Source organism: Schistocerca serialis, chromosome 11, assembly GCF_023864345.2.
Source record: "Schistocerca serialis cubense isolate TAMUIC-IGC-003099 chromosome 11, iqSchSeri2.2, whole genome shotgun sequence".
Lineage (NCBI taxonomy): Eukaryota > Metazoa > Arthropoda > Insecta > Orthoptera > Acrididae > Schistocerca > Schistocerca serialis.
This window is the reverse complement of record NC_064648.1, coordinates 105,751,885-105,768,863: the sequence shown is the minus strand read 5'-3', so window position 1 is coordinate 105,768,863 and position 16,979 is coordinate 105,751,885. Positions and strand designations below refer to the sequence as shown.

Genomic DNA, 16,979 nt, shown 5'->3' with positions numbered 1-16,979 from the left:
ATTGACATTTCTACGTGATTTGTAAACTTTTCAAACCACTCAAGTTCTGTCATTGTTATTGAAGTAAGTGTTAACATGTTATATGTACGTGAAGTCCAAGCTCGTAATTATAGTGTCAGTTACCCTAAATTTGTGTCTGCTTAATCATTTACTTTCTATGTGCCAAGTTTTTTTACAGAGCAAACCGTGTCCGACGTGTCATTGTGCCGACAGAACAGTCGAGGCCGACGTTAACATACTACTTATATTCCCCCCTTGTAATATTCTTCAAACCCAGTTTTAAACTGGTCCTTAGGTACATTTCCAGTGCGAGTGACTTCCGGTAATTTCTTAGCAAACCTTACTTCTCCTACCGCACATCGCTCGCAGAAAGCCCCACTGTTCCACAACACATAATCAATGAGGAAGTACGAACAGATATGGAGGAAACAGATACTGGTGGCACAACCTAATTAGAAGAAGGGATCTGTTGATAGGACACACACTGAGACATCGTTGTTGTTGTTGTGGTCTTCAGTCCTTAGACTGGTTTGATGCAGCTCTCCCTGCTACTCTATCCTGTGCAAGCTTCTTCATCTCCCAGTACATACTGCAGCCTACATCCTTCTGAATCTGCTTAGTGTATTCATCTCTTGGTCTCCCTCTACGATTTTTACCCTCCACTCTGCCCTCCAATACTAAATCGGTGATCGCTTGATGTCTCAGAACATGTCCTACCAACCGATCCCTTCTTCTAGTCAAGTTGTGCCACAAACTCCTCTTCTCCCAAATTCTACTCAGTACCTCCTCATCAGTTATGTGATCTATCCATCTTCAGCATTCTTCTGAAGCACTACATTTCGGAAACGTCTATTCTCTTCTTGTCCAAACTATTTTTCGTCCATGTTTCAATTCCATACATGGCTACACTCCATACAAATACCTTCAGAAACGACTTCCTGACACGTATATCAATACTAGATGTTAACAAATTTATCCACATACGCTTTCCTTGCCATTGCCAGTCTTCATTTTATATCCTTTCTACCTCGACCATCATCAGTTATTTTGCTCCCCAAATAGCAAAACTCCTTTACTACTATAAGTGCCTCATTTCCTAATCTAATTCTCTCAGCATCACCCGACTTAATTCGACTACATTCCATTATCCTCGTTTTGCTTTTGTTGCTGTTCATCTAATATCCTTCTTTCAAGACACTGTCCATTCCGTTCAACTGCTCTTCCATGTCCTTTGCTGTCTCTGACAGAATTACAATGTCATCGGCGAACCTAAAAATTTTTATTTCTTCTCCATGGATTTTAATACCTACTTCGAATTTTTCTTTTGCTTCCTTTACTGCTTGCTCAATATGCATATTGAATAACATTAGGAAGAGGCTACAACCCTGTCTCACTCCCTTCCAAACACCTGCTTCCCTTTCATGTCCCTCGACTCTTATAACTGCCATCTGGTTCCTGTACAAATTTTAAATAGCCGTTCGCTCCCTGTATTTTACACTGGCCACCTTCAGGTTTTGAAAGAGAGTATTCCAGTCAACATTGTCAAAAGCTTCCTCTAAGTCTACAAATGCTAGAAACGTAGGTTTGCCTTTTGTTAATCTAGCTTCTAAGATAAGTCGTAGGGTCAGTATTGCCTCACGTGTTCCAACATTTCTATGGAATTCAGACTGATCTTCGCCGAGGTCGGCTTCTACCAGTTTTCCATTCGTCTGTAAAGAATTCGCATTAGTATTTTGCAGCCGTGACTTATTAAACTGATAGTTCGGTAATTTTCACATCTGTCAACGCCTGCTTTCTTTGGGATTGGAATTATTACATTCTTCTTGAAGTCTGAGGTTATTTCGCCTGTCTCATACATTTTGCTCACCAGATGGTAGAGTTTTGTCAGGACTGGCTCTCGCAAGGTCGTCAGTAGTTCTAATGGAATGTTGTCTACTCCGGGGGCCTTGTTTCGACTCAGGTCTATCAATTCTCTATCAAACTCTTCACGCAGTATGATATCTCCCATTTCATCTACATCTACATCCTCTTCCGTTTCTATAACATTGCCCTCAAGTACATCGCCCTTGTATAGACCCTCTATATACCCCTTCCACCTGTCTGCCTTCCCTTCTTTGCTTAGAACTGGGTTTCCATATGAGCTCTTGATATTCATACAAGTGGTTCTCTTTTCTCCAAAGGTCTCTTTAATTTTCCTGTTGGCAGTATCTATCTTACCCCTAGTGAGATAAGCCTCTACATCCTTACATTTGTCCTCTGGCCATGCCTGTTTAGCCATTTTGCACTTCCTGTCGATCTCATTTTTGAGACGTTTGCATTCCTTTTTGCCTGTTTCATTTACTGCATTTTTATATTTTCTCCTTTCATCAATTAAATTCAATATTTCTTCTATCACCCAAGGATTTCTACTAGCCCTGGTCTTTTTACCTACTTGATCCTTTGCTGCATTCAGTACTTCACCCCTCAAAGCTACCCATTCTTCTTCTACTGTATTTCTTCCCCCATTCTTGTCAATTGTTCCCTTATGCTCTCCCTGAAACTCTTTACACCCTCTGGTTCTTTCAGTTTATCGAGGTCCCACCTGCTTAGATTCCCACCTTTTTGCAGTTTCTTTAGTTTTATTCTGCAGTTCATAACCAATAGATTGTGGTCAGAGTCCATATCTGCCCCTGGAAATGTCTTACAATATAAAACCTGGTTCCTAAACCTCTGTCGGCCGGAGTGGCCGTGCGGTTCTAGGCGCTACAGTCTGGAGCCGAGCGACCTCTACGGTCGCAGGTTCCAATCCTGCCTTGGGCATGGATGTGTGTGATGTCCTTAGGTTAGTTAGGTTTAATTAGTTATAAGTTCTAGGCGACTGATGACCTCAGAAGTTAAGTCGCATAGTGGTCAGAGCCTAAACCTCTTGTCTTACCATTATATAATCTATCTGAAACCTGTCAGTATCTGCAGGCTTCTTCCATGTATACAACCTTCTTTTATGATTCTTGAACCAAGTGTTAGCTATGATTAAGTTGTGCTCTGTGCAAAATTCCACCAGGCAGCTTCCTCTTTCATTTCTTAACCCCAATCCATATTCACCTACTACGTTTCCTTCTCTTCCTACTATCGAATTCCAGTCACCCATGACTATTAAATTTTCGTCTCCCTTCACTATCTGAATAATTTCTTTTATCTCATCGTACATTTCTTCAATTTCTTCGTTATCTGCAGTGCTAGTAGGCATATAAACTTGTACTACTGTAGTAGGCGTGAGCTTCGTGTCTATCTTGTCCACAACAATGCGTTCGCTGTGCTGTTTGTAATAGCTTACCCTCATTCCTAAGTCTTGTTCATCCTGCCACCGAACTTAACTAATTCACACTATATCCAACTTAAACCTATCCATTTCCCTTTTTCAAGTTGCTAATCTACCTGCCCGATTAAGGGATCTGAAATTCCATGCTCCGATCCGTAGAACGCCAGTTTTCTATCTCCTGATAACGACGTCCTCCTGAGTAGTCCCCGCCCAGAGATCCGAATGGGGGAGTATTTTACCTTGGGACTATTTTACCCAAGAGGGCGCCATCATCATTTATCCGTACAGTAAAGCGGCATTTCCTCAGGAAAAAATTACGGCCGTAGTTTCCCCTTGCTTTCAGCTGTTCGCAGTACCAGCACTACAAGGCCGTTTTGGTTAGTGTTACAAGGCCAGATCAGTCAATCATCCAGACTGTTGCCCCTGCAACTACTGAGATATCAGGGGAACAGTAATTTAGTACTGGGGGGAAGCGCGGTAGGGGTTGGGAGGGGGGATTTAAGTCATACAGGGAGACCAAGTAATGAATATAGCAAACAGGTTGAGAAGGATGTAGGTGGCAGCAGTTACTTGGAGGCGAAGAGACCTGCACAGGATGAGTAGCACAGAGAGCTGCGTGAAATCAGTCTTTGTACTCAAGATGATAATAACAACCACCTTACTATTATTTCTGTTGTAGGGTAACATTTGCTTCTTTATACTATTTGTCACAAAAGGGATATGGGGTGCCTGGATGCAGTATAATTTCAATAGTTGTAGACAGTTGCTTATTATAGCATACAAATATTAGAAATCTGGCAAGGGTACATCACTAATCCTGTAATTGTTACATGACTTAAATTTGCTTCAGCACTTAGCATGAGGACCCTCAAACTGGTCCATCAGTAGACTCAGATGACAGTTGTACATTTTAGTCACAACACAATATAAGAAACACTATTAAATATCTATACATGACATTATAAACACTTTAACTTCAGACCTGCACAATCATCATTAAGCTTGCCCTTCAAGCCTGCTAACCAGTCACTGCTATGAATTATCATAGTTTTTACAGATAACTGTTACACCGCACTAAGATTTTAATACGAACAATCTTTAAGTTGAATACTTGAAATATTTTCTTGGCGATTACACTTTAATAGAACATCAACTATCCTTGTATGAAAAATATGTGGAGTATGTCAAAACTTGGCCTGACTGAATACTTATAGTGTCAACTATGTAAGTAGGCTATTTAGGTTTTTATGTTGGTAACGCCATGTAGCGCTCTGTATGAAAATCACTGGCTGTGCTGTGTGAAGTCTGTGGCTGGTTGGCATTGTTGGAATAGTTGCTATTGTAGTGTTGGGCAGTTGGCTGTTAACAGCGCGTAGCGTTGCGCAGTTGGAGGTGAGCTGCCAGCAGTGGTGGATGTGGGGAGATTTGACAGCGGATGATCTGAACGTGTGTCCTTCAGAGAGAGTATATTTGTAAGACTGGATATCATGAACTGATGTATATATTATGACTTTTGAACACTATTAAGGTAAATACATTGTTTGTTCTCTATGAAAATCTTTCATTTGCTGACTATGCCTATCAGTAGTTAGTGTCTTCAGTAGTTAGAATCTTTTCTTCAGCTGGCATTATTGGCGCACGCTGTATTGCAGTAGTTCTAATAACGAAAATTTTTGTGAGTTGAGTGATTCATAAAAGGTATAGGTTATTGTTAGTCAGGGCCATTCTTTTGTAGGGATTGTTGAAAGTCAGATTGCGTTGCGCTAAAAATATTGTGTGTCAGTTTAAGCACAGTAAAATATTGTGTGTCAGTTTAAGCGCAGTCACTTATAATTTTTCTAAGGGGACGTTTCAACTATTTCAAACAAGTTAGTGTTTTTTTAATGGGAGGTTATTAGTTTTCAGTTCAATGCTAGGATTATTGCATCACTTGGAATAGGACTTTGTTTAAGTAAATGATTGCGCATAAAATAAGAGTGTCCAACCGATTGTTTTGGGAACAGAAACTTATTATTCATTAACAGAACAGATAACTGGTCTGTGCAATTAGTCAGTACTCAAATGATTCTGTGAGATGCAGGTGGTGGCTGTGTCGATCTTATGTGGCTATTCAAAAAAGGTGCCAAAAACATCCGTGGCTGTTGCTGTATAACGATATCAGAAAATTCTCCTCTTGGCACGGTATTTCAGTGCTAACCAGTGTCAGAGGTATGACGGTCAACTTTGTTTTTTTACATGGGATTCTATAGTTTGGTATTTATTTTCTGAAAACGGTTATCGAGAGGAATCCAATGATGTGTAACCGTAAGGTCTTTGAAGGTCAACGAAGGTCACAAAGGTGGCTTGAACGTCCATTCACAGAAGGTGTTAGAAGTGATGACCATCGGTATCAATGCGTTACTGCAATCTTCTTATCATGGATTGAGTGGTTTTCCTTACCACTCATAGAAGCACATACTCTGACAACTCTCTCTCGTATATCATGCAAATAGTAAATAGTCGCCGAATGTGGTATATCTAGCTAACGCGCCTTTCACATGCAAACACCATTCGACGGTTTCGCAATAGAACACTAACAGGAACGGTAAGCCTAGTATCGTCGAATCAAGCGAATGTGAATGATGTATTCCTCCGAAGAACAAGTCGATATGCTTCTCATTTAAGGAGAGTGCCAACGAAATTCAGTGACAGCTAGAGACCTATATGCTGAAAGATATCCTCAACGTACTCACCCTATACGTCGTACCTTTACATGTGTATATGATAAATTTAACGCATCGGAAGCATATTGGGCAAAGGTAAGCTACTAACGAGGAAACGGAAATTGGTACTCTTGCTACTGTGGTTCGAAATCCTTGTGTTAGTTCACGTCAAATCACAAGGGAATCTGGTATGAGCCACAGGGAAGACACATTTATTAATTTGATTTTATTTACTGACGAGGCTACATTCACGAACCACGGAAATGGTAATTTGAATAACGTGCATTATTGGGCAACTGAAAATCCATGTTGGCTGTGGAAAGTTGCACACCAAAAACCGTGGTCGGTGGATGTATGGTGTCGGATTCAGGAGAATATAGGCCCCTATTTCATCGAAGGAAATCTTAACGGTAGGAAGTACACCACATTCCTGCAAGAAACATTAGGTCTGTTATTGGAAGATATACCTTTAGGAACGAGGAATAGATTGTGGTATCAACACGATGGGTGTCCAGCACATTTTTCCCTGATGTCTAGAAATGAGTTGCCGAGACAATTCCCAAATTGTTGGATTGGACACGGAGGAGATGTGTCGTTGTCGGTTCATTCCCCAGACCTGACACCCCTGGATTTTTTTCTTGTGGGGTTTCATAAAAGACATTGTTTATAAAGATGCCCCAACTACACCCAAGGTATGCAAGAGAGAAATGTCAGAGCTGCTGCTTTGATAAGTGCCGATGTGATAAGGAATACCACTCAGTCCATGATAAGAAGGTTGGAGCAATTCTAACACCTTCTGTAAATCGATGTTCATGCCACATTTGTGACCCTCGTTCACCTTCAAATAACTTCCTGTTACACATCATTGGATTCGTCTCGATAAGTACCCAACTGTAGCATGTTATTTAAAAAAAAAAAACAAAGTAGACCTTCACACCTCTGACACGACGCCACCTAGCAACAAAAAACCAACGTCACATTATGGGCCCCCTTGGACCATGCGATTTTTCTCTCACAAACGTTTCAGGTCTTGTCATACTTTTCAAGTTATTCTTGGTGGAAATAGTTAGTGACTCACCCTGTAGACACTCGGCAGCCCAACTGTGCCGTGGGGTGGGGTGGGGGGATGGCGGGGAGGGGGTAGGAGGGATCGAGGGATGACCCTGCGAGTGTTCTCTGCATTTCTGCACTGTGCCAACAGCAGGAAGGGATCTGAACCCGGTAACTCACAGTCTGGGACAGTATTAGAGAGTTGGCACAGAGCCTTTTTAGTAATAGCAGGCGGCTCTTCTGCTGCTAATGGTCAGCTGCATTGGTGTCAAGAATGAAGCTGTTAGGGTAACAGTATGACCAGGACAGTGTCAGAAGGGTCGGCGATCTGTGAGGTTAACTGAGAATGACTACCATCGTGAAGGTGTGGCTAGCGAAAGGTGTGAAACTCTGGCGGACCTCACACTATACGCTCCTCCTCTACGATAACTACGTCACAACCACCAAAGGACTTATAAGAACGTGTAGAGTGCGAACAGCCAAACTCGCCCTCGCAACACAGTCAACGCATGAACTTGGGGAACACACCAGAAAGTGATCGCTAGAGAGCTCCCTTGAAACTGTCGTGTGGGGTTCTCAAGTATGCGTGACAGCATATTTTCACGTAAGCCAGAATAGTGGGATCCACAATGGACTGAAAAATCGGCCATTGATTAACGGAGATCTTACATACAATATAGCTCTTAATTTTAACCCACTATCCACTGAGTTTAGATGCTTAAGAAAAAGGGAAGTTATTTCTCAAACACAAATCTAACAGTTTCTGTTCGATAACCCCATCAACTCTGTTCATCTACATATACACCTGCATCCATACTCTGCAAACCGCTCTGAAGCGCAAGGCAGAAGGTACTTCTAACTGTATCAGTTACCAGGACTTCTTCACATTCCAGTCACAAATGGAGCTTGGGTATGATTGTTTAAATTGCCTGTGTGCGTCCTGTAAGTCAGCTAATTTCATTCGCACCACACCTGTAAGAGAGATATGTGGTGGGTTGTAGTATATTCCTAGATTCGAGGTGTAAAGCAGCTTCTTGAAATTTCCAAAGGGGGCTTTTTCGGAATAGTATCCGTCTATCTTCAAAGTGTGCCAGCTCAGTTTCTCCACGGATCAAAGAATCATTGAAAGTTCGTGTTGCTCTTCTCTACATCTTTACAATACCTGCTGCCAGTCCTATTTGATACAGCTCCCACACACTAGAGCAATATTCTTGGTGTCGTCAGATGAGACAATTGTAAACAGTCATCTCTGTGGACTGATTCCATCACCCTAGTATTCTACTAATGAACCAAAGCCTTTCACCTGTCTTGTCTCCAATTGAGAGCACATGATCGTTCTGTTTCATGTCCCAAATTGTAACGCCCAGAGATCTGTATGAATTAACTGGTACCAGCTGTACTCTTTCATTGATGAGTATAATTTTTTGTCAGGATCTTACTCAATGTTTGTGCAGAATTCTTCAGATAGTACATCATTATAGATAAGTTTATCATCCGCGAAAATTCTAAAATCATTAAACTGCTGCAAGACCATTGATATACAACAGAAACTGTGGACCCCAATACACGTACACTGTACACACCAATTTCACTATATTGAAGGTAACATGCTGAGTCCTCCCTACCAAAGAAATCATCAGTTAAGTCACAAATTTCGTATCATACCCCATGTAATCTTACTTTTGGTAATAAGTGTGGTTATGGTAGTGAGTCAAATAATTTGATCGAAAATCCTACATTACTTCATTTACCTTACTGCCTTCATTAGGGCTTTAACGATGTCATGGAGGAAATGTGACAGTTTTCCAAATGTGTACTGATTGGAAATGAGGTCCTTCTATTCAAGGAACCTCATTACGTTTGAGCTGAGAATATGTTCAAGAATCCTATAACAAATGGATGGCAAGGATATTGCACAGTAGTTTTGTGAATGACTCCTGATGCTTTTCTACTAGATGCGTGTCTCCTCGAACTTCAACTACTGGGCACTGTTATTTGTGTTAGAGATTTACGATAGAGTTTGTTTAAGAGAGGTGCTAACTCAGGCGCAAGTTCGGTGGAGGGTCTGATAGAGATTCCATCTCGCTCTGGAGCCTTGTTAAATCTCAGCTGTTTCCCAACACTAGTGACACTAATTCTACATCTATATCTGTCACAGTCACAAATTGGAGCAATACCCCACAGTACCATCTCTAGAGAAACATTTCAAGATACTCATTCGGAATTTCTGATTTTGATTTGCTACTCTTAATTGCTGTCATTATCCAGTTCACGAGTACTCTGACACCAACTTTGGTACGAGCTTTACGTACTACCGTCATTTTCTTGGTTTTGTGAGAGATCCTTCCTATTCTGTTACAGTATTCTCAGTTGGAGTCAAATTATGAAAAATCCAGGATGGAATGTAACAATATTACAAAAACGAAAGTTGCAACTCACCATAGAGCGGTAATGCTGAGTCGCAGACAGGCACGACAAAAAACTCTCAGAATTAAAGCTTTTGTCCAATAAGGCCTTCGTCAACAGTAGACAAACACACACACACACACACACAAGAACGCACGCACGCAACTGACACACACGACTGAAGTCTCAGGCAACTGAAACCACATTGTGAGCAGCAGCACGAGTAAGTGGTGGGAGTGGTGACTGGGTGTGGAGATAGGAGGAGGCTGTGGCAGGGAGGGGAGCAGCAGGATGGTGGGGTGGTGGACAGTGAAGTGCTACAAGTTAGACAGAGGGCAGCGGAGAGGTGGGGAGGGTGGGGAAGTAGCAGAAACGTAGAGAAATAAAAATGTTGGTGGTGGTGGAATGACGTCTGTGTAGCGCTGGGGTGGGAACAGGGCACCTTGCTGGATGGCTGAGGACAGTGATTAGCAAAGGAGGATGCCAGGCGGGTTGTGGGAACCTTTGTTAGTCACTTTTCTCACCCATCCAGCTCCTTCCCTATTCCCATTCCATCACTACATAACCATCATTTCACCACCAAAGACAGTCTTTCTATTTACCTCATTTTCTGATACTTCCCTCCTCCTCCCGACCTGTCCCCTTACCACCATCTAACATGCAGCACTTCACTGGCCGCCACCCCCACATACTACCCCTACCCCTCCCCACCCCAAGCTCATCTTTACCCCCACCCTGTCGCCACTATCATCATGCAGTGGTGCTGCTGCTTGCAGTGTGGTTTCAGTTGCCTGAGAGTGCAGTCATGTGTGTAAGTAGCGTTTGCGTGAGTGCATATGTGTGTGTGTGTGTGCTTGTTGTCTATTGTTGACTGCAGCCTTAATGACCAAAAGCTTTAATTATGAGAGTCCTTTTGTTGTGCCTATCTGCGACTCGGTAGTCTGAGTAGGTTAGACGAAATTCTCTTTCATCAGCTAAATACATCTCATTTAGCATCTTCCTACATGTAGCCCCACGTTTGGCCTAGCATTCATTGACCAGTTGTCTCTTTTTCTTTAGATGTTTCTTTAAAATGACTTCTGACTGTGGAGTATCCCTCTGATCATGAACTGCTCTACATACGTACAAAGAGCACAGCTGACTGTTCTTGTAAACCTGAACCACATTTTTTCTACATTTTTTTCTCCAGAGTTATTTCGAGTTTTGTATTCAAATTGGTCACAACTGCTTCTATATCTAACTCCCTGGAAGATTAAAACTTCCTGGCAGATTAAAACTGTATGCCGGACAGAGCTCCTATATCTGGTTTGCTGAACATATATGTATTCTGCTACTTGTTTTAGTCCCCATTTGTACGTTGTAACTCATTGTTGCTTCATGGTCATTGATATTAGTTTCTGTCTGAGCTTCCTCAAAGAGGTATGGTCATTTTGAAACTATCACATGCAATATCACTAGTGGGCTCCCAAACAGTCTGTTTTAGGTAATTCTCAGACAACTCATTTAGAGGTGTTTTACCAGACGTCTTGTCACCCCCACCTCTGTCATTTTCTCAGTCGAGTGCTGCACAATTAGTATCTACTACGAGTGTGACTTGGAAACTTATGTCACAGTGCTTCCGTTTTCTCTATAATTTTTTGTTGCATCTGGAGTAGATCTAGAAGTTGACAGAGAGACCTGATTCCAAATTAATGCCCACCGATGATACTGAGTCTTTCCCAGACAGCTTCACACGCAGTTTATGTTTCTGTTTTGGTTGGTACAATTTGTTTGTGACCTGGGACAAATGCCCTACTGTCTCCATGTATATTTTCGATACACGCTGAAATTTTTATCAGTATCTCAATGCTGTCAGTTCCGCGTTTACACCAGCCTTCTGTACCGGGTATTATGTGAGCTCTATTGGGCCTGCTTCAAACCCTGGCACGTTGTTATCAGTGCTTCAGTAGTTGATCACTTGAATTGTAGTACTCTCGCCAGTATGTGACTCTTCTTTGGAACTATTACTGACACTTTCAGGTCCCTATCGTTATCTGGACTGGATGAAGAGTAGTCTAAGTTGAAAACCGTTGTGTCCACTCCGCACCCAAACAGCTACCTGAGCAGCAGCCTCTGATGTGTACCAAACACCTGACCCATTTGTGGTGTCCATAGAGTTCTCAACCCCTTGACGCAAGTCCAAGAAATTCCAGGCTGCTTTGTCACAGAACCTTCGAACTCTGAGTCAGTAGTTACATTCGATTCAGAACGTGGGGGGCATGACCAGTTTTGCAGTGCAGCAAATTGTCTCACTGAAATTAGATGAGTGAGACCACCATTCTCAACCTTCTCTGACAGTTGAATGGTCCAAGTGAGGCCACAGAGCGCGGTCAGCTGCCGGTAGCACCACGTTCCCTCAGCAGTTGACGGAATGACCTCTTCGGCCGGCTGAATAAGGCTTCCAGCCATGGACAGTGGGTACACTTAGTCTTCCCTCGCATCGTTTCTTGCATTTCCCTAACGGATACACTCACTTGCCGTACATTTGAACTCCCTAGTGTTAACAGACGCTATCCTTTCGTGTTTCCCTTTTCTTGACACTGCACATACCGTATTACCCAAAAGCTGAAGTTAGTCTCACTGACTCAGTTTCGATTTCAGTGGAAGCCTGCACCTCCTATTTGTTGGTTAGCGTGATAGGTACCGCGTGCTGGGTCCTCCCTGGTCCCTGCTCCACTGTCCATGCAGCCTAGTCATACCACTGACAGACCGCTCACAGCTAAGTGGATGGGCGGCGACAGATCATGTACTTCCTGGAGAAACTACAGATACCCAAGTGGATAAGCAGTGACAGATCATGTACTTTCTGTAGAAGCTGCTGACAGCCAAGTGACTGAGCGGTGATAGATCATGTACTTCCTGAACAAGCTGCTGACAGCCAAGTGGATGAGCGGTGATAGATCATGAACTTCCTGTGCAAGCTTCTTACAGCCAAGTGGACGAGTGTTGACAGATCATGTACTCGCTGTAGAAGCTCCTGACAGCCAAGTGGATCAGCGAGGACACATCATGTACTCCGTGTAGAAGCGACAGCAGGAGATGGTAGTAACTCAGGTATCTGTGGCATATCTGATACATTACTGATGGTAATTCTCCAGAAACACCCATATACAGCAGCTTCCAGGCGACTGATCGTAACTTATGAACGTCAGCTAACTCTTCCCACGTTCGAGGACGACGTTCACAGTAGGGCTGCAGTGTGGCTGGTGTACTGTTTTACAGAACAGTAAACAAGTATCATTGCCGGCCGCGGTGGCCGTGCGGTTCTAGGCGCTCCAGTCCGGAACCGCGCTGCTGCTACAGTCGCAGGTTCGAATCCTGCCTCTGGCATGAGTGTGTGTGATGTCCTTAGGTTAGTTAGGTTTAAGTAGTTCTACGTTCTAGGGGACTGATGACCACAGCAGTTGAGTCCCAGAGTGCCCAGAGCCATTTGAACCAAGTATCATTGAAGTAAGCCTGCAGATCCTTTCTTATGTTCTGGGCCAGTTAAGCTCCAAGTACAGCAAGTTACCGTTAAGATCTGAAGCAGTCCGTACGCAAATCGATGTTTCCTGTGTAGTGCAGTAGCATCTTCTATAAACGCTACTAAACTCGTGAAATTTTTAGACGTTGTAGTCGAAAACCAAATGAAAATTATCGTTAGTTTACAGTAAATGCAGACAATGGGATACATATTACTTACAACAAGCGCTACAAATACACTGATTTTATACGACACACGTACTACACATCACTGGTAACTTATGAAAACTTTAAAAAATTTACGTCTATTCACTTTGATACACAATTAAAGATTGGAAAAATGTTTCTTTGAATGAGGCTGCTACTCCGAAAATTTTTATGGAGGATAAATGTTGATCACAGCTGATATTACAGCACAAAATACGTATCTGATGGTACATAGCGTACGAAAACGGAATATATTACAACTCAAACAGGATTTAAATACAGTTAACACGAAATATGTTTAAAATTGATGTGAAGTTATAGGACGTGACTCTTAGAGGAGAATTTATCTGTCACATCTGATTTTACTTGGACACTAAGGAAATAGAGGAAGTTGGTTTGTATACGAAATTATGAGTAAATAGCCATGGGAACAGCGGGATTCTCCAATTCAGCTGGCTTCGTGTCACATTTTGAACTTGCATGTCCAAGATGAACTCCGCAACATCAGTATGTCTCTAAAAAAAAAGTTATGGTGTGGAACATAACATAGCTAAGTAAACCTTGGTGAACATTCTACTGATACGTTACACACACAGATTACTTTTATCACTTTAAGAGTCTATGGAATATTCAAGATGATTTTTTCAACCATGTACAAACTCTAGTGATTGATCAATGAGAGGATAAGGAACAAAAAATGTCTGATGATTCCCAGAAGTGCATGATCCGTATGCCAGAGACCATTTATTCAGTCATTCTTTGTTACAGAAGCTGTAGTGTAATACCATGCAGCTACAGTTACAGTATGCATGATATCCTCATAGAGGGTGGTACTGTTTCTCGCACATCATGACCTAGGATGTAGGAAGTCGTCAAGGACGTACCAGAAATGATCAGACACTAGAGTTGGAAGAAAATGTAATCAGCACTGTGGAAGGCGACCGCCATCTCAGTAGCAGGCAGTGGGCCCACCACTACAGGGTAAGCCAGACGAGCGTGTGGGACATTCTCCATGACGACTGTTGCTACCGTAATCACTTACAGTGTGTGCAGGGCGTACGGGCGACAGACTTCCCACATAGGGAACAGTTCTGTCATTGATTTGTTCACCAGGCAACCACGATTCCAGGATATGTGTTATCCATCATGTATATCTTGCAGAAACTGCTGACAGCCAAGTGGATCATGTACTTCCTGAACAAGCTGCTGACAGTCAAGTGGATGAGTAGTGACACATCATGTACTTCCTGTAGAAGCTGATGACAGCCAAGTGGATCAGTGGGGACAGATCATGTACTCCGTGTAGAAGCGACAGCAGGAGATAGTAACATATGGTTATGGGGCCACCTCAGAAGTATCGCACACGCGTAGCCTATTCCAGATGTGGAGACACTGGAGCAGCGTATTCATCCTGCCTATGACGCTGTTATGGTGCAGCCTGGCCTGTGTGAGACAGAGCACGCTACGGCGCGTATGCACGCATGCGTTGAGGCACATGGAAAGCATTTTCAGTACATACTGGAACTGTCACTGCGCGGTACAGCGAGTATTAGGCCGCAGTCTTTGTAACAGTGTACGATTGAATGAATGGTTTCTAACGTGGAAACCATGCGTTTGCCGACACAAATTCATTAGACTTTTCTTGTTCCGTATCCTCCCATCGATCAATCCCTAGAGTCTGTACGCGGTGGTAAAAACCATCGTGTATACGCAACGTGATGACCAAATGGCATTCCAACTAGAGCTTTCTACAAAACTAAAAGCAATGATACAGCGATACGCAATGACGTTGCATAGTTCGCTCTCAGTAGTCTTGTGACTGCACCGCTACCCAAAGCAGTTATCCCAACAAGTTCATTCCGGCGTGTACCACGGGTAGGTCACGCCCGACTCTGCCAGTTATACTACTGGGAAGAAAGTAGCGTGTGACGTACGTATTGCCTATCATCGAGGAGCAATGTACAGTACTGATACAAGTTTGTGTGACCCTTGGACGAGACAATTATTTTACATCGTCTATCGCTGTTTTAAAAACAAAAGCTCGATATTTTCAAGTAGCAATCTAGTGTGTTTGAATACGGCCGCCACCCCACGGTGCCGGCGTGAACTTCTCAGACCACCAGATAAGACTGCCGTGATTAAATATAATAGCACCAAATGATCCATGTGGACCATGAGGTGTCTGTAGTAGTAACGGATCAAACACTTACCTGAGTTGCCGGTTGTTAAACCATGTACGGTGGCTTCTATATATGATTCGGAAACAGAAGTTCGTAAAAATCTCAATGAAAAAGTTAAACATATTGTTCATTACTTCACAAAAATTGTTATCCGTTATCATACCCAGACTCCTATGAATCGAAGAAAGCAAAATTTTTTACCTGTAACAGAAACTGGGTGACTGCAGCCAGTAGATACGACTACCGCCACAAAAATGCGGACGAACCAACTAAAGCCTCTGCAGAACATGGCAGAAGGTCTCAGGTGTCGAGCCAAGTAAAGAACTTTTCCCTCAGAATAACTTCACCAAACTTGTAGTCTGCTGAACAACCTGAAATTTTACGAACAAGTTGAACCACAAAACACATTTTTTACCACTACCTCTATAGTAAATAAAGTAGCGTAAAGTAATAAGGATTACACCATTTTACAAGATGGATGCCACTCCGTTGTTCCGAATATACAGGGTGATTCACGAAGGTATGCAAATATTTTAATTTGTTATTTCACAACTAAAACTAAAGTAAAAAGTTCACATAAACATAGATCCGCAAATGTTTAGTTACGGAGTTACGGCTAATCAAAGATTTTGCCTGAAATGAAGCAACTTCATCAATATGAAGCCATCGAATATCAGTATGAGGTTTAAATAAAGCAAGATTTCCATTTATTTTGTTGTTCTTGGTCTGCTGAATCTAATAAAACATGTCCCAACGTGTATCTGCAGTAGTTTTCCAGAAGATCCTGAGAAGCAAAGACGTAATTACGTAAAAATTTTTATTTATTTACTACTTCGCCTTTTTTTTTTTCAAAAAAAAAAAAATTCCAGACAACTGCGCTCTAAGAAACACAGGGTGTATCAAAAATTACCATCCCATTTCAAAAATTATAACAATTATGTTACTTGAGGTAAGTTCGTGAACAACTTAGTGCTGAAAATAGCAAATTCTCGAGTTTTACACGGTTTCCGCTAGGTAGCAGCAGTCTGCGCCCATTTCAGTTCTGGTAAAAATGGTGTCGGGACAACAGAGAGCGTTTCGTGTTATACGTTTTGCGCAGTGCTGGTCAGTAAGAACAGTTCATCGTGACCTTCGTACTAGGTATGGTGTGGATCCGCCTACAGCACAGAGCATTAGATGATGGCATGCACAATTCCGAGAAACAGGTTGGTAGTGTGAAAGAAAATCGCCGGGCCGTCCCCGAGTGTCTGACACAGACGTCGAACGTATCCGCCATAGTTTCACAAGCAGTCCGCAGAAGTCCGTATGACAGCTCAACATGCCCAAAATGTCCATCTGGCGTGTGTTGCGTCGACGTTTACGCACGAAACCGTACAAAATTCAGATAATGCAAGCTCTTCAAGAAGGTGACAAACAACAACGTGTTGAGTTCTGTAATTTCGTTCTCAGGAAGATGGAGGATGACAGTTTTCTTCCACGCTTCGTGTTTAGAGACGAGGCAACATTCTGTTTAAATGGAAATGTGAACCGCTATAATGTGAGAATATGGGGTACGGAAGAACCACATGATGTTTTACGACATGAGAGAGATTCAACAAAATTTGATGTATTTTGTGTAGTTTCACAGGAAAAGGT

At 42.4% G+C, this 16,979-nt stretch overlaps 1 protein-coding gene across 1 annotated transcript in view; it reads right to left on the bottom strand.

The window, feature by feature from the left end:
• LOC126427325 (ankyrin-3-like) overlaps positions 1 to 16,979 on the bottom strand; it is a 123,438-nt gene that overhangs the window by 89,130 nt on the left and 17,329 nt on the right. The window contains exon 2 of the mRNA XM_050089634.1: positions 15,546 to 15,715. Within this exon, the coding sequence (XP_049945591.1) occupies positions 15,546 to 15,633 (88 nt within the window). The 5' untranslated portion in view covers positions 15,634 to 15,715. The remainder of the gene's footprint in view (positions 1 to 15,545; positions 15,716 to 16,979) is intronic.